Below are 18,228 nucleotides of genomic sequence, written 5' to 3' on the forward strand. Positions count from 1 at the left end.
TGTATTCCCTGTGAATCTGGTGATGGGTTTTTTCCGCTGTTCAGAGAAATTAGCCATGGAAGTCGCTAGCATTACTTAACATAAATTAGTATGGTAGTACCAAGTTTTGTCCGATGTTCCTGCTACTGGCAGCACACACTTTTATCAATTTTGCTGGTCTCTTTTGTTAATTAAATGGACCACAACATTTTTTCCCCAACTTTGGCCAGAAAGCCACCAATAGCTTTTGCTCATGATGACAAACAAATGGTATGGTGATCTTTACAATTCAAGCCAGTCTTTCATGAAAGCAATTCCGTTTGTCTATCTCTTAGGCTTGATTTGTGTCCAGGAAATAGCCCCTCTGTGTGTGGTTTACTCCCTTCAAAAAGGTCTGGATTTGTTAGACCATTCCTGGCGAACAAGCAACCATTAGGCTAAAATAGTTCTAATGGTTTTAATGTTATAGTCTCTAACAGGCTTCAATGGTAAAAGTCCCAAACACACAGTGTTTTGCAATGGTAATGGTTTTGAGTTGGATTTAATGGTAAATGTCACTAATCACACTACATATATAGATGTTTTCTAATAATTATACTGACAAACATACACCTGCCATGCATCTAGTGGACAAATAATTGTTTATAATTGTATTATTTTATTACGGTTGTCACAACATTTTAGACACTAGCCCATTTCTCCATCAAAGTTTTGGAATTTTTATGAGAATTGCACCAGAGCGCAGAGAGCTGCCATTTGTAGGATTATTCAAAAGGTTGCTAAGAGAAAGACAAACGTAATTGCTTTCATGGAGGAATGGCTTGACCATACAATTTATTTTCATCATGATTACTCATGATGAAAATAAATTAAGTTGATCCATTTATTAAAAACAAGAGACCAGCAAAATGGACAGCAATGTGTGCTGGCAGTAGCAGGAGCAGCGGCATCTAGTGGGCAAAATCTGACATTTTCACACAAATTTATGGTAAATAATACAAGCAAAGTCGCGAAAGTTAGTGCAAGTTTCAATGGCTAATTTCTCCAAACGGGGACAAAACATCACCAGATTCACACAGAATACATTACAAGGGATGAAGAAGCAATACTCCAAGCTGCAGCTCTATATTACAGACACAGAGAACTGATAATATATACTGGTTGTTGGGGTTTGATTGGTGTGGGGGTCCGTGGGTGGTTATTTATTGAATATTATGTAAATCCCTAAATTAAAAAGGGCCAATTTGGGTGCAAACAATTAGCTTAATTTATCAAAAATCGAATAAAATTTCAACAAAGTTATGTTACATTAATGCTGTTTCTAATTACAAAAAAGTTTTCCAAAAAATTTGAGGTTGGTGGGTGTCGTGGCTTGATGAAACGACATGGAATAACCAAGGTGCATAACAGGTTTTGGAGGAGTTGCTCCCTTGCGTGATCTGAATACATTTAATTCAACCATACTTTTGTATACTTTTTAGCCAGTAGTTCTGAAAGTAGTACTCAAAAGCCAAAAGTGGTCCCCGAAAATTGCATACTACCTCACATACTATATGTGCACCACATCATTGCTCTCTCTCTCTCTCGCTTTGCTATGTGTGCATCTTGCTAGCTGTCACTCAAATGGTGAGGGGCTGAAGTTAATTGGCTGAAACACAAATTGCTAGGGGGTTGGCCCAAATTAGGGATTTCGTGGCTAATTGGGGTAAAACAGTAATTTTGCTCATAGATTATGCATGTAGAACTACACATTGACACATCCAGCCCAAATTGGAGGTTTAAAAAATACTTACTAGTCCCCCGAGTTTCAGAGCAGGTCTATAAAAAAACAGCGAAATGTAACTAAATGTAATTGAAAATGTCATCTAAGTACTCCCCAAAAAGTATTATTTATCAGGAGAGGGCCATAAACAATAACTAGTAATACTGCATCTCACCTTTCTGGTTAAAAAATAAAGTTGCTGATGTGTTATCACTTTGAAGACAAGAGCTCATGTACACAGTACAAATATAATAAAAATATGAAAATAATATTATATATGATGCATTTCCTATTCAACAAAACTGGCTTGAAATGACGTACATGCTTTCTAAATACAGTATTATCAAATTATAAAATGACTAACTATAAGATTTCACCATCCTTATAACTGTAAAAAAAAACATATTTGTATGCTTAGTGTCAGAGAAAATGTGTATATTTTCTTAAGGTCTCGCTTGATCAAAACGTCTGCCCCGATCACTGTGAACGTCTCACAGAGCCCTAGCTTGGCTTCCTGAACTCGTTAGGAACTCGGCTTCCTGAACTCGTTAGGAACTCGCCTTTCATCTCATATTATTCTTGTCCGTCTATGACAAACAGAAAGTGTGTCTTTGTATGAATTATTTTAGATTACTGGCTATACATCAATTTCTGAATGTGATTGACGACAAAACCACTTGCGCTACGATGTAAGGATTTCTGGCATTTTGGTGGCTGTGAATTATGGTTCAGCAAGGAGTTGATGGACAGTCGGAAGAGCGAATGAAATGACAGGAGGGACAACCCAGCTTCAATTTTTTTATTTAAACCAAGATAGACCACTGCCAGTCGTTTCCAATGGAAACAAAAGAGTCATAGTGGGCAGAACAAGCAAGGAAGTGGGCAGAGCCAAGCACAAACCAGCAAGATCCTATTTTCCTGTTCTAGCATGTATCTGCATATTTCCGTTAGGGAACGCCTACTCTGTGAAGTGCGCGTGTGCAATAACTAAATTTGCCAGTGCACTCCTCATTTGAATTTTCACAACAGAATGAATTAGAATATAGGCTATCGAGAGAAAAAGGGTTATGAACATTAACGAAAAATTAAAGAAAGCCATCGAAATACATATATATTCGTCTCCTTTTTAGCACCAATAGATTTAAAAACACTCTGACCTTGTAGATTATTTAGGATTAGAAAAGTGTTTATGAATCATAAAAAAAACGGTATGGAGAGCCTTTACGCACTAAATATATTGGTAAATCAAAAATACAGTGGTTTGATTCATCCTGAAAATTCACATATTCAATTGTTCAAACCATAAAATATCAGAAGGTGAGAAACGGGTACAACAGTGATTGGACAATACACATCAACCATATGCTTTACTGATCTTAGAACTGTAGGCTGATGACAACAGTTTAGTCGTGAACCGTGTCCCAGGCTCAAAATGCTAAGTTCCATTACTATATATGTTCCAAAATTATTGCACAATTTGTAACAAGTTGAATAGTATCCACTATAGAATAGATACAGGATAGATGAGAGAGAGAGAAAAAGAGAGAGAGAAGTGAGGCATTACCATTCTGCTGATAAACAGGATGGTGTGCTCCGGGCTGCTGAATCTTCAGAGAGATAGAGAGGAAGACAGAAAACAGACATGTGAGAGATGTATTAAATGTGTGTGTGTGTGTGTGTGCGCATTTCATGCGTGTGGCTTCTGAATAAACATCCATGTGAGTATGTTAGCGTCTGTGTGTGAGGGACTTGTGATTGGGATGCCCCCCCCTCACCTCTCCCCCCAGCCCCCCAGAGTTGTGTCCCAGTTGGGGACTGCCCCCCAGGGCGGAGGCCGTCTCTCCCTCCATGTTCTCACTCAGCATGTCCTCAGCCTTGTCCACGATGTCTTTCAGCTGGTCAATGAACATCTCCTTCTCTATGGGCAGGATGAAGCCATTCTCCACCTACAGACACACACACACATACAATGTAACTACAAACAATATAATAATGCCAAAACAAGAATACTGAAGAAGTGATAGCACTTCAGGAACAATCATAATGTAAGTATACCATTTCAATACAGGAAAGGTACGATTACAAGGGGATTGATAATGAACTGGATGACCGAGCAGAATACTCATTTATAAGATCTTCTGCTGTAAAGCATTTGAGCTTGGTGGCCCTATTTAAATATTAAAAGATCTATTTGAAGCTCTCAAAATAGCTTTTCCCAGGACATCCCAGACAGACAGAGGACCTCTGTCTAGACCTGGGGTCAAATACTATTTGAAATCCTTCAAATCTTTTGAGCATTTGCTCTAGCCTGACCGGAGAGCCAGATGGGCAGGCTTCGCAGTTTTGTGACTATTCTAATTCACCCATTAAGCCAGGAATGCTCAAACAAGCACAGATAAAGAATTTGAAATGACTTCAAGTCGTTTTTTTTGCACCCGGGTCTACGTCCCAAACGGCACCCTATGCCCTACATGGTGCACTACTTGGACCAGAGCCCTATGGACCCTGGCCAAAAGTAGTGCACTCTAAAGGGAATAGGGTATAATTTGGGACGTAGGACGGTCTGCCAAGGTCATGACCTCACCATGTAAATGGCTATCTCCTCCGGAGCATCTCCATCCAGGTCGAACTTGAAGGTCACCATTTTGTGATTGTGAGTCTCCAGCTGGCATTCCACCATCTTATCACCTGTGTTGCACACCTAAGGGGAAGGAGAAATCACTTTGAATGTGAAAGTATGAATATGCATATACTTTGAATATACAGTATAAATTGTCATTTCAGTTTCAAACTTCTCCCCTTTGGGCTAACTGAATAGCTTATGAACGGCTAAAACGTTGAGCAAATCAAATCAAACTTTATTTTTCCCACGTGCCGAAAACAACAAGTGTAGACTTTACCGTGAAATGCTTACTTACAAGCCCTTAACCAACAGAGAAGTTCAAGAACAGTTAAGAAAATATTTACCAAGTAGACTAAAATAAAAAGTAATTATAAAAAGTAACACAATAAGATTATTGTGCACTGGCCAGTTCGGAGCTGTGGTCAGTGTGGACGGACAGACTTACATTGAGCATGCTCAGTTTGGGCTTGTTGGTCTTCTCCTGGCGGGAGCGTGTGCGGGCCGATTTGCGGTGGTGTTTCCGGGTCTTCCCGTCCCCCTTCCCGCCGCTAGCCGAGCCATCGCAGCCATCACTCATCTCCTTACCCGACGCTACGTCTGAGTTGAAGCTAAAGACAGGGATGTGAAAGAGTTAAACAATACTTCTAACACATTCTCTCTCTCGGTCCCTCTGTGTGTCATTAAGATGGGACTCTGGTGTAGTAACTGGTGTTTAGGTTAAAGATATAGTTACCCTGAACCTAAGGATGGATTGCTGTCTGACCTTGTCCATAGACTGCTTACATGGCAAGGAAACCAATATGTCATTTTATAACTTGGGTGAACTATCCCTTTAAGATTTCAGTGAGAAAGTATTCACTATTGACAAGGCCAGGTGTCCACACCACGGTCACACACTACAGCCCCTATACCGTACACAGTACCCACTATAGCCATTGTTGGGGAAGAACATTTCAACAACACTAGTCAAGCTCAGAAGGTATGGCCACACACCTGTCATAGCCTGGGTAACTGTGAAACGCCATGGGTTTCTCTTGCAGTGGCTCCTGAAGGCAAAACAATGGGGTTGTTGGATTCACAAGAACATGTCACAGGGTTTAGAGTTTGGCTGGGTCTCAAATGGCACCACTTTTGACCAGCGCCTACGTAGGGAATAGAGTGCCATTTGGGACGCAGCCTGCATTTACAATATGGGCAGTGCATAGCAGTGCACACACAAGAAAAGAGTGCACTGGTGCATGTACGAGTACTGTACACAGTATGTGCTGTGCGTTGTAGTAGAGTTAGAGTTGTATCTGGACTCTCTTGGAAGTCAAGGCGCCTAGAAGAACCTTTCCAGTTGAAAAAGGTTCTTCGAGAAACCCCTGTGTTTTGTGATGGGAGGGGTTAAATTTTAAACCTTTTTAATAATATATTGCAAAGGTGGCAGCCTCTCTGATTGTGGCTTGATGGAGGTGTGACTTTCAAATCATTATTTTTGGTCACTTGTTAGCGTAGTCATTCCTGTTTATCGTGTTAAGTTTGTACACTGCAAAATAAAATGTTCCTTGAATATGTATGCGTATTTTATTCTAATATAATATTAATCATATTAACATTGCTGATTACATTTACTCTAACGGGTAGCCAAAAAAACGATCTATTGTAAAGCCATGCCTCCACTCCAGGGTTCCTCCAGGAACCCGTTGCTACATTGAACCATTAAAGGTTCCTCCAAGAATCCCTCAAGTAACGGAAGATGCAAATATAAACCATTAACTAGCAATGGTTCCTTGAGGAACTCCAGGGGTTCCTTGAGGATATCCATGGTTCCTCGAGTAACCACTAATTCTAAGAGTGTACTGTACTGTAGAAACGGTTGATAATTGTGTGGTGAATAGCTACCTCTTGGCTGGTCTCAGGTTGGTAAGAGGTGGACATAGATGCAGTGTCCAGGTTCTGCTGAGTCGTGGACAAGCTGAAACCGTCAGGCACTGGGGCTGCTATCTGGATGCCAGCGGGCTTCAGGGCTGCAGCTGGAACCGGAGCCAGGCGTGGGACCCGGGCTGGGCTCTCAGGGACAGTTTGGTCAGACCCGGCTGCAGCAGCAGGTTCGGGGTCCACCAACTCGGCCCTCCAGGGTGGGGAGAGGATGGCAGGATGGACGGGGTGGAGCGGAGCAGGGGCCGACACCTGAGCCTCTCCATGGGGGTCCTGAGGGGCACCAGACTGGACCTGGAAGGAGGAATGACTCAGGTATTACAGAACCTTCTTTGCTACTGCTGCTAAAGACACAGTACAACCTACTTGTTTATCCAAATGTATGTTATGTGCTGTGCTACAGTTACTATCCATATTCCAACATAGTCAAAATGTAAAGCCAACGTATTTGGAAGGTTTTATAAAGCCAGCTTACAGTGCATTAGGAAAGTATTCAGACATTTTTCCAAATGTTGTTACAACCTTGTTCTAAAATTGATTAAATACATACAAATCCTCATCAATCTACACACAATACCCCACAATTCTAAAGCAAAAAACGTTTTTTTGACATTTTTGCAAATTATTAAAAATAAAAACAGATACCTTATCACATAAGTATTCAGACCCTTTGCTATGAGACTCATTGATCATCCTTGATTGGAGTCGGTGAAGAGGCTCTTGGTCAAGGAGGTGACCAATAACCCGATTGTCACTCTGATAACCTTCCAGAAGGACAACCATCTCTGCAGCACTCCACCAATCAGGCCTTTGTGGTAGAGTGGCCAGACGGAAGCCATTCCTCAGTAAAAGGTACATGACAGCCCACTTGGAGTTTGCCAAAAGGAACCTAAAGCACTCTCAGACCATGAGAAACAAGATTCTCTGGTCTGATGAAACCAAGATTGAACTCCAATTTGGCCTGAATGCCAGGTGACAAGTCTGGAGGAAATCTGGCACCATCCCTATGGTGAAGTATGGTGGTGGCAGCATCATGCTGTGGGGATGTTTTTCAGCGGCAGGGACTGGGAGAGTAGTCAGGATTGAGGAAAAGATGAACGGAGCAAAGTACAGAGAGATCCTTGATGAAAAACTGCTCCAGAGTGCTCAGGACCTCAGACTGGGGCGAAGGGTCACCTTCCAACAGGACAAACACCCTAAGCACACAGCCAAGACAACGCAGGAGTGGCTTCGGGGCAAGTTTCTGAATGTCCATGAGTGGCTCAGCCAGAGCCTGGACTTGAACTCGATCGACCATCTCTGGAGATATCTGAAAATAGCTGTGCAGCGACACTCCCCCTCCAACCTGTTGGCATGACAGGGTAGGGCAAAAAAATAAATAAAATGGAAATAGCTAAATAAACAGAGCAACATAATGAGAACGTAATAAACACACAGCTTTAATCTCTGTTTCTCCAAAGATATCAGTTTAGATTAGGAGTGAACACAACTCCTGATCGTTATCCCTTACTTAAAGGCCCAATCCATAAATTATGTGTCCCCAGTGGTAACAGAACAAAGTACAAACACAATGGACCAGAAACAAAACAAAAACAAACAAAACAAGTTGTTTGATTTTCACCATTGAGTGCACCTGGTTCCTCTTCTTCATTGGTTTTGCAGTATGTGTGCACTCACAAATACCCTCCCTAGCTGTCAGTCCTCCAGGGCACTTTTCTTACTTGTTACTCTCATTACGTATTACTTGCTTATGGATTGTGCCTCTACAGTTATGATCAAATATACATGATAGATCTGTTTTGCATAAGCGCCATGAGTCTGTCAAGCGAGAATCTACACATTATAGAGAAACAACCCCTCTGTGAGCAGGTAGTGCAATCTAAAGTGAATTGTTTGTGGCAAATAGTTAAATATAACTGCCAGGAGTACAGAATCGTTTAATTACATTTTTGTATTGGGTGTATCTACTGACAGCCTGTATAGTTCTGGAAAGATACATCCAATGTTTTGTTTATTTTCTTTGCTCTGCCTGCAAACACACTGGATGCTTCAGAAGCCATTGACGACATCAAAACCATGAAATAACACATTAGGAATCATATAGAAACCAAAAAAGTGTTAACCAAATCAAAATATATTTTATATTCTTCAAAATAGCCACCCTTTGCCTTGATGACAGCTTTGCACACTCTTGGCATTCTCTCAACCAACTTCACCTGGAATACTTTTCCAACAGTCTTGGAGTTCCCACATATGCAGAGCACTTGTTGGCTGCTTTTCCTTCACTCTGCAGTCCAACTCATTCGAAACAATTTCAATTGGGTTGAGGTCAGGTGATTATGGATTTGCTTTTATCATCTTTGAGATGTCATTACAACTTGATTGGTGATAACCTGTGGACAATTCAATTGCTTGGACATGACTTAGAAAGAAGCACACCTGACCAAACTGAGCAACTGGGCAAGAATGACCTTGGTCAGAGAACCCAATGACCACTCTGGCAGAACTACAGAGTTCCTTGGCTGAAATGGGAGAATCTGCTGGAAGAACAATGGTCAACAGAGTACTTCACCCATTTGGGCTTTATGGGAGAGTGGCCAGACGGAAGCCATTCCTGAGAAAAAGGCACATGACAGCACGCCTGAAGTTTGCAAAAAGGCATGTGAAAGACCGATTCTGTGGTCTGATGAGACAAAAACTGAACTCTTTGGCTGGAATGCAAAGCGCTATGTCTGGAGAAAACCAGGCACAGCCCATCATCCATCTAACACCATCCCTACTGCTAAGCATGGTGGTGACAGCATCATGCAATGGGGATGCTTTTCAGTGGCAGGGACTGGGAGACTGGTAAGGATAGAGGGGACAATGAATGGAGACCAATACAGGCAAATTAGAACCTGCTTCAGGGCACAAACAACCTCAGACTGGGGTGAAGATTTACGTTCCAAAAGGACAATGACCCCAAGCATACAGCCAAAGCATCGCTGGAACAAGAATGTGAAAGTCCTTGAGTGGCCCAGCCAAAGCCCAGACTTCAATCCCATTGAAAAACTGTGGGAAGACTTGAAGATTGCTGTTGAACGCTGCTCCCAATCTAACTTAACAGAGCTTGAGTAAACCTGCAAGAAAGAATGGGAGAAAATCCCCAAATCCAGATATGCAAAGCTGATAGACATACCCAAGACGTCTCAAAGCTGTAATCGCCACCAAAGGTGCTTCTACAAAGTACTGACTCGGGGTTGTGAATACTTATGTACATGAGATATTTCTGTATTTCATTATATATATTTTTTGACTTTGTCATTTTTGGGGTATTCTGTATAGATGGGTGGGAAAAATGTATATTTAATCCATTTTGAATAAGTCAAGGGATATAAATATGTTCTAAAGGCACTGCATCTGGAGGATGATATAAATCAGGCTACAGAATGTTACAGAATGCTACAGAATGACCACCATCTCTCTCATTATGCTCATCTACTGTGGAGATTGGTGAGAGAACAATAACAAAACCAGCTGACATTGCCAATCATTTTGCTGATTGAAAAAAAAATGTTTTACAAATAAAACAAATTTACTGAGAGATCATGTAAACATCCATTCTTCCAAACAAGCTATTGTCCAATGAAATGATGATCATATCATGAGCTAAAAAACTGCTGGTGTCAGTAGAGGTGTTAAACCTATTGAAGTCATTACCCAATGGTAAATCTACAGGTTATGATCTTAGACAATTTTACACTTCGGTATGCTGCTCCCCAGATTGCAGCTCCACTGAAATACATATCTAATTGGTCACTGGAAAAGAGACAATTTCCAAATGTATTGAAGCATGCTAAGCTGTGTCCTTACCTGAAACTCAAGGTACTATATTTGCAGATTATACTACAATCTATACATCAAGACAATCTGTTGAACAGGTACAGCGAGCTCTACAAGTAGATCAGGGAAATATCAGGGAATGGGTCTGCCGGAACAAACTTGTTATGAACGCTAAGAAAACCAAGGTTATGTTGGTCTGGAAAAAGCAGACACAACATGGGATGCGATTAAGCATGGGGGGAATACAAATTAAGGAAGTGGAAACCAAACTACTAGGGGTACAGCTAGACAACTGCTTATCATTGTTGTCTCAAATAACTAATCTATGTAAGAAAATAATTAAAACTGCATGCATGGTCAGAAGGATAGCAAAATATTTACAGGGAAAGATTCTTAAGCAAACAACCCAAGCATTAATTGAGAGTCAGGTGATCTACTGTTCTGTGGTGTGGGGAAATGCAACAGCACGTGACATTAGGAGGCTGCAGAATGCAAACGAAAAAAGCAACAAGTTCTAAGGTGGGGATACGATTCCTTTGTTGTAGTTATGCACAATGCTCTTGGGTGGTCATCAATCAATAAGATAATACAAAATAAAAAGAAATGCTTATTTTGTTTCAGAGTACACCATTTAAAAATGGCCAAAAATGGCCAAACTCCATTCACAACAGGGTTCAGTTGGTAAGAGCAATGAAGAATTGGAATAATTTATCTGAGCAAACCAGAAACCTTTCAATATATATTCTGATTTTGATGAAGGCCATTGCAGGCCGAAACGTTAAGCTTTTAACCTTGAAAAAAAAATATATATATAATTTTATGGTGAGAAAGTGTTGCACCTTCTCCTTTTCAATATATAAATTCAAACAATACTTTAGAACCAGTTGAACATAATCATTTGGAAGGTTGTGCAGGACTAGGGCAGATGAAGGAACCAATCTATCTTTTCAGACTGTCAGAGTTTGTATATGTTATGTTTTTCTTACCTGTCAATGTATTATGTCTGTTGTTTGTAACAGTGTGTTCTATGTGAACATGTCATTGTATTATACATTGTATTTAAATGTTTAAGGACTTAGTCTGAACAAGGTCTTAAAGAGATTCTAATGAAATCCCCCCAAAATCGAACAAACCTACTGCCCACCTGTGAGCTGATCTGCAGTGGCTGGAGAGGGGGCGTGGCCTGGGAAGGCTGCTGTAGAGGGGTAGAAGCCTTGCTTCCCAGGCAGGCAGCTGATTGGGCAAGACTGATGGTGATGTCAGAGCACTGCTGAGGTACAGGCTGGCTGGCGGACAACTGTGGTAGGGAGAGAGGGAGAGAGAGAGAGGAGGAGAAGGACAGGCAGGGTGAGTAAAATTCATGACGAAGTTAATTGAACATCTATATCTGTCCTGTTCCACAAACATAATATATTGCTTCTCATACACTCTGCCTGTCCAGTCACCAAGTCTAGTTGCCAAACAGTCTGTCTGACTGGAACACACACCCTCGGTCACAGCGTCTGACTGGACACACACACATAAACATACACAAAGCTCTGGGCTCACACATACACACACACAGCTGAGAACAACAAAAATCACAGCCACTATCATCTCTGCTTATTAAACAGGAGCCTGGGGACGGACAGCATCTGACTGGATGGTCAGGATTTTGTCAATGAGAGTCCAACAAACTAGCACATCTCATATTTACACTCACATTTAAATCAAAAAGTCAAATCAAGCTTTATTTGTCACATGCACCGAATACAATAAGTGTAAACCTTACCGTGAAATGCTTACTTACAAGCCCTTAACCAACAGTGCAGTTAATGAAGAGTTAAGAAAATATTTATCAAATAAAGTAAAGTAAAAAATTCACTTTTGGAGAATCTGGGAACTCAAAACAAATCTTTTCAGTCTACTGAGGGGGAAAAGGTTTCGTCGTGCCCTCTTCAAGACTGTCTTGGTGTGTTTGGACTATGAAAGATCATTGGTCATGTGGACACCAAGGAACTTGAAACTCTCGACCCGCTCCACTACAGCCCCATTGATGTTAATGGGGGCCTGTTCGGCCCACCTTTTCCTGTAGTCCACGATCAGCTCCTTTGTCTTGCTCACATTGAGGGAGAGGTTGTTGTCCTGGCACCAAGCTGCCAGTTCTCTGACCTCCTCCCTATAGGCTGTCTCATCATTGTCAGTGATCAGGCCTACCACTGTTGTATCGTCAGCAAACTTAATGATGGTGTTGGAGTCGTGTTTGGCCACGCAGTCGTGGGTGAACAGGGAGTACAGGAGGGGACTAAGTACACACCCCTGAGGGGCCCCCGTGTTGAGGATCAGTGTGGCAGACGTGTTGTTGCCTACCCTTACCACCTGGGGGCGGCCCGTCAGGAAGTCCAGGATCTAGTTGCAGAGGGAGGTGTTTAGTCCCAGGGTCCTTAGCTGAGTGATGAGCTTCATGGGCACTATGGTGTTGAACGCTGAGCTGTAGACAATGAACAGCATTCTCACATATAGGTGTTCCTTTTGTCCAGGTGGGAAAGCGCAGTGTGATTGAGATTGCGTCATCTGTGGATCTGTTGGGGCGGTATGCGAATTGGAGTGGGTCTAGGATATCCGGAGGATGCTGTTGATGTGAGCCCTAACCAGCCTTTCAAAGCACTTCATGGCTACCGATGTGAGTGACACGGGGCGGAAATCATTTAGGCAGGTTACCTTCACTTCCTTGGGCACAGCGACTATGGTGGTCTGCTTGAAACATTTAGGTATTACAGACTCAGTTAGGGAGAGGTTGAAAATGTCAATGAAGACACTTGCCAGTTGGTCAGCGCGTGCTTTGAGTACACATCCTGGTAATCCATCTGGCCCTGTGGCTTTGTGAATGTTGACCTGTTTAAAGGTCTTGCTCACATCGACTACCGAGAGCGTTATCACACAGTCATCCAGAACATATGGTGCTCTCGTGCATGCTTCAGTGCTGCTTGCCTCGAAAGCGAGCATAAAAGGCATTTAGCTCATCTGATAGGCTCGCGTCACTGGGCAGCTCGCGTCTGGGTTTCCCTTTGTAGTCCGTAATATTTTTCAAGCCCTGCCACATCCGACGAGCGTCAGAGCCGGTGTAGTAGGATTCAATGTTAATCCTGTATTGATGCTTTGCTTGTTTGATGGGTCGTCTGAGGGCATAGCAGGATGTCTTATAGGCGTCCGGATTAGTATCTCGCTCCTTGAAAGCGGCAGCTCTAGCCTTTAGCTTGATACAGATGTTGCCTGTAATCCATGGCTTCTGGTTGGGATATGTACGTACGGTCACAACGTCGTCGATGCACTTATTGATGAAGCCAATAACTGAGGTGGTATACTCCTCAATGCCATTGGATGAATCCCGGAACATATTCCATTCTGTGGTAGCAAAACCTGTAGCGTAGCATCCGCGTCATCTGACCACTTCCACATTGAGCGATTCACTGGTACTTCCTGCTTTAGTTTTTGCTTGTAAGCAGGAATCAGGAGCCAAATGGAGGGCAGGGGAGAGCTTTGTATGCATCTCTATGTGTGGAGTAAAGGCATGTGACATACTGGTAAACATTTTGTAAAACTGATTTAAGTTTGCATGCATTAAAGTCCCGGCAACTAGGAGCGCTGCATCTGGGTGAGCATTTTCTTGTTTGCTTATGGCCTTATAGAGTTGGTTGAGTGGTTGAGCCACGACTCGGTGAAACATAAGATATTACAGTTCTTAATGGCCCGTTGGTAGGATAATCGTAACTCATCAATTTTATTTTCCAATGATTGCATGATAGCAAGTAGAACTGTTGGGAGTGGGAGTTTACTCGCTCGCCTACGATTCTCAAAAGGCAGCCCGATCTGCGTCCTCTTTTCCTTCGTCTTTACTTCATGCAAATGACGTGGATCTGGGCCTGTTCCCGGGAGAGCAGTATATCTTTCTCATCGGACTCGTTAAAGGAAAAAGCTTTTTCCAGTGAGTAATCCCAGTTCTGATGTTATTTTCGGTCATAAGAGACGGTAGCAGCAACATTATGTACAAAATAAGTTACAAACAAAGCAAAAAAAAACAGAACAAAGTAGCACAATTGGTTACGGACATGTAAAACGATGCCATCTTAACACCCAAGTGTTAGATTCAGAACAGATCCTTACCTCGTGGCTGGACTGGGCTGTAACAGCAGGCTGCGCCTGTGCCTGTACAGTGGTGAGAGGGGCAGCAGCTGGGAAGCTCTGTGGGGCCGTGGGGCCGTTCTGATGTATTGGAGGCCCTGGGGTGGCTGGAGCAGAGGCTGGCTGAGCCTGAGCCTGGGCCTGGGCCTGGATCCACCCTGCACTGGGCTGGAACACACAGGGGAAAAGGCAGTCTTTCAGTTTATGACAAATATTATCAAGAACACATCATATAGAATCATCATTTTTCTTCACAGGAGCAAAGAGGGGACGAATCATTCTTGAGCAGGGTTGATATTGTTGCTGGAAACTGCCGGGAAAAAGTAATTGAGGAATGGCTGCTGCAATAGTAAGGGAATCTACACAGCTGATCCATCATCCCAAAGAAGAAGTGGTAATCGAGCCATGTGGTGTTTATCTGCTGAGGAGTGAACAGAGGCAGATAGAACATCACTGTTACGCTTGAGGGTCGGTGTTATGGTCAGAAAATTACAGTAACTTTCCCAAAACTCCTAGGTTTTCCAGAAATCCCAGTTGGAAGATTTTTCAGGAGGGAATAAACAGAAAATCCTCCAATGAGGACTTATGGAAAACCTGGGAAATTTGGGAGTTACCGGAAATGTTGCATCCCTAGGGGTTGATTTGGGATTGGGAAGTAATGTTGCGCTTGGTCATCATGGGAGGGACAGAGAAAGCTAAGCTCGCGGGATCTGGCAGCTTGCGAGGCTAAGAGAAAGCTGAGGTGCTGCAGCTAGGTGTGGTGTTGCTACGGCAATGGCTCAGAAGGGTCAAAGTTCAATCAAGCCGGTAGTATCCCTGACCTACCATTGAACCATTTGGTGATAGAAGCAGGGACTTTTCCAAACCCAGGCCTTGGTCAGAATGCTCAGGCACTGGAGAGGTGGGCTGGCTTTGGCTGGGCCAATAGGCCCCGCTGTCTGGGGAAGTAGGGGAGCTGGTCCTGCGAACCCTAGCCTCTCCATAGCTTTGGCTGGGCCGGTACGGGGCGTCTAGGGGTGTTGGGGAGCTTCTCCTGCGACTGACGATGTGGCTGAGACAGTGGTTGAGCAGGGAGAGATCTCCACTGGAGGAGCGGACCAATAGGGAAGGAGGCGGGGAAAGATGTGAGGGAGATGGAGGAGCCGACAGGGAGGAGGTGATTAGAGGGCGATTGAGCAGTGAGAGAAGCTGGGGGGGAGACTAGGGAGGGGGGTGTGTACTGATAAGCGCTGGGGGGAGGGAGAGAGGGGAGGCGTGTAGAGGTGGCTTAGAGACCCCCCAGCCTCCATCCTAGTTCTTAGTAGAAGGTCAAAGCTCACAGAGGCCCTGCGGGAGTGGGGTAGAGGGAGGTCTGAGGGGCGTCGTATAGGATTTGTAACCAGGATGGCAGGATGGGGGGGATTGACTGATTGATTGATTGAGTCATGGTAGGAACACTGATGGTGGTGGGACAGGTGAGGGGAGAGGACAGGATAGTGAGGGGGAGGGGAGTCTAAAGGCGGGACCGTGGCTGCTGCGTGCTCCTCTGAGTTTTTGTTACCCTCCGGGCTCCGATGTGTGACTTTGTCTCGTTTGGGACAGAGGTGGCAGGGAGAACGGCACAGAGGCTTAGGGAGGGAGTGGGTCCTGCACATGTCAATCAAGGAGGTGCTTCCACGTCTAGCGCACTGATTGGTCCCACCACAACACACTGTACTCTCATTGGTCCCACAACCAACCAATAAATCTCCTGTCATCTCTGGGGAGAGAAGAGCATTCTGGAATGCAAAGGGCTCACTGAAGTGTCGCTGCTCAGGTGGCATCAACCGGACAAAAGAAAACAGATTTTAGTTCAGTTTGTCTTTACAAAAGACAGATAATACCGAAAAGAAAACGTTAACAAGGAGCTAAAGAGACATAAAAAGGGAATGTCTGAGACTTGCAGTGAGAATATGTTTAGAATAATGAGTTTTGAAATTTGAGTTAAGAGGCAATGGGGAATTTTGTATGAGAAAACTTACAGGTGGAGACTGGTAGTCCCCCTGGTGCAGCTGTGCTTTAGGTTGCTGGTAGGCCCCGTGGTGCAGCTGAATGGTGGCTTGCTGGTAGGGTACCTGATGAAGCTGTGTGGTAGTAGCTAAGGAGTAGGCCACTTGGGGAGGCTGTGCAGTGGGCTTCTGGTAGGCTCCCTGGTGCAGCTGGGCCTGGGGCTGCACAGGGGGGCTGTAGACCACCTGGGGTGTAGAGATGGGCTCTGGGATGGACTGGTATGGGGCACTGGGCTGACCGTTTTTAACATTTGACAGCACCATGAGGCCCACTCCACCATCAGCTATAATAACAGGAAACAAAGGGGAGAAAACATTATGTCAATCTGGAGGGAGACGGAGAGAAAGAGAGAGATTAAGAAAGAAACAGAGGGATGGAGAGATGAACTGTCATTCGAATTCAAAAGCTGGGAGATGACTCAGAGCTGAGTCACACCCTGCATCTCTCTCTCTCTCCCTGCATCTCTCTCTCCATCTATCTATCTATCCATCATCTATAAGCCCTGTGGAGTTTTTTCCCCATCTGGATTAGATAATGGCGACGGAGGAAATGGCTGGCGTTTTACAATCCCCTAACCAATTGTGCTATTGCGTGTGTTTTTTTCGTTATTTGTAACTTATTTTGTATATAATGTTCCTGCCACTGTGTCTTATGACCGAAAAGAGCTTCTAGATATCAGGACAGCGATTACTCAACCAGTACTGGAGGAATACTTTCTCTTTAATGAGTCAGACGGGAAGGATTTCTTTCAGACGCCCGACAAGGCTCACATCCCCATCATACGCAGGAGAAAGAGACGGAGATATGGTCCGGGTGCCTTGTAAGGATCCGGCGGGGAGCGGGTAATCTCCCTTTACCATCGGTACTATTAACCAACGTACAATCAATAGAAAATAAAATAGATAAACTACGATCACGTATATCTTACCAACAGGAAAATAAAAAAATGTAAAATCTTATGTTTCACCAAGTCGTGGCAAAATGACGGCGTGAATAACATACATCTGGCGGGTTTCAAGCTTTTTCAGCAGGATAGAACAGCGGCCTCTGGTAAGACAAGGAGTGGTGGTCTATGTATATTTGTAAACAACAGCTGGTGCATGAAATCTAAGGAAGTCTCGAGGTTTTGCTCACCTGAGGTAGAGTATCTCATGATAAGCTGTAAACCACACTATTTACCAAGAGAATTTTCCTCTATATTCTTCATAGCTGTCTATTTACCACCACAAACCGATGCTAGCACTAAGACCGCACTCAATGAGCTGTATACGGCCATTAGCAAACAGAAAAAAGCTCATCCAGAGGCAGCGCTCTTAGTGGCCAGGGACTTTAATGCAGGGAAACTTAAATCCATTTTACCTAATTTCTACCAGCATGTTAAATGTGCAACCAGAGGGAAAACAACTCTAGACCACCTTTACTCCACACACAGAGACACGTACAAAGCTCTCCCTCGCCCTCCATTTGGCAAATCGGACCATAATTCTATCCTCCTGATTCTTGCTTACAAGCAAATGCAGGAAGCATCAGTGACTCAGTCAATAAGAAAGTGGTCAGATGAAGCAGATGCTAAGCTACAGGACTGTTTTGCTAGCACAGACTGGAATATGTTCCAGGATTCTTCCGATGGCATTGAGGAGTACACCACATTAGTCACAGGCTTCATCAATAAGTGAATTGATGACGTCATCCACACAGTGACCATACCTACATACCCAAACCAGAAGCCATGGATTACAGGCAACATCCGCACTGAGCTAAAGGGTAGTGCTGCCACTTTCAAGGAGCGGGACTCTAACCTGGAAGCTTATAAGAAATCCCTCTATGCCCTCCGACAAACCATCAAACAGGCAAAGCATAAATACAGGACTAAAATCGAATCGTACTACACCGGCTCCGCATGTGGCAGGGCTTGCAAACTATTACAGACTAC

At 43.6% G+C, this 18,228-nt stretch overlaps 1 protein-coding gene across 3 annotated transcripts in view; it reads right to left on the bottom strand.

The window, feature by feature from the left end:
* The window catches only part of wnk2 (WNK lysine deficient protein kinase 2), a 66,551-nt gene that overhangs the window by 20,356 nt on the left and 27,967 nt on the right, over positions 1-18,228 (bottom strand). For all 3 annotated transcript variants that reach the window (XM_014131969.2, XM_014131966.2, XM_014131971.2), the window contains exons 9-17: positions 16,268-16,578; positions 14,250-14,435; positions 11,251-11,403; positions 6,249-6,578; positions 5,358-5,410; positions 4,810-4,972; positions 4,326-4,442; positions 3,517-3,687; positions 3,306-3,348 (exon numbers count right to left, since the gene is read on the bottom strand). In XM_014131969.2, coding sequence (XP_013987444.2) covers positions 3,306-3,348; positions 3,517-3,687; positions 4,326-4,442; positions 4,810-4,972; positions 5,358-5,410; positions 6,249-6,578; positions 11,251-11,403; positions 14,250-14,435; positions 16,268-16,578 — 1,527 coding nt within the window. The remainder of the gene's footprint in view (positions 1-3,305; positions 3,349-3,516; positions 3,688-4,325; positions 4,443-4,809; positions 4,973-5,357; positions 5,411-6,248; positions 6,579-11,250; positions 11,404-14,249; positions 14,436-16,267; positions 16,579-18,228) is intronic.

The sequence above is a fragment of the Salmo salar genome, chromosome ssa12 (genome assembly GCF_905237065.1).
Source record: "Salmo salar chromosome ssa12, Ssal_v3.1, whole genome shotgun sequence".
Lineage (NCBI taxonomy): Eukaryota > Metazoa > Chordata > Actinopteri > Salmoniformes > Salmonidae > Salmo > Salmo salar.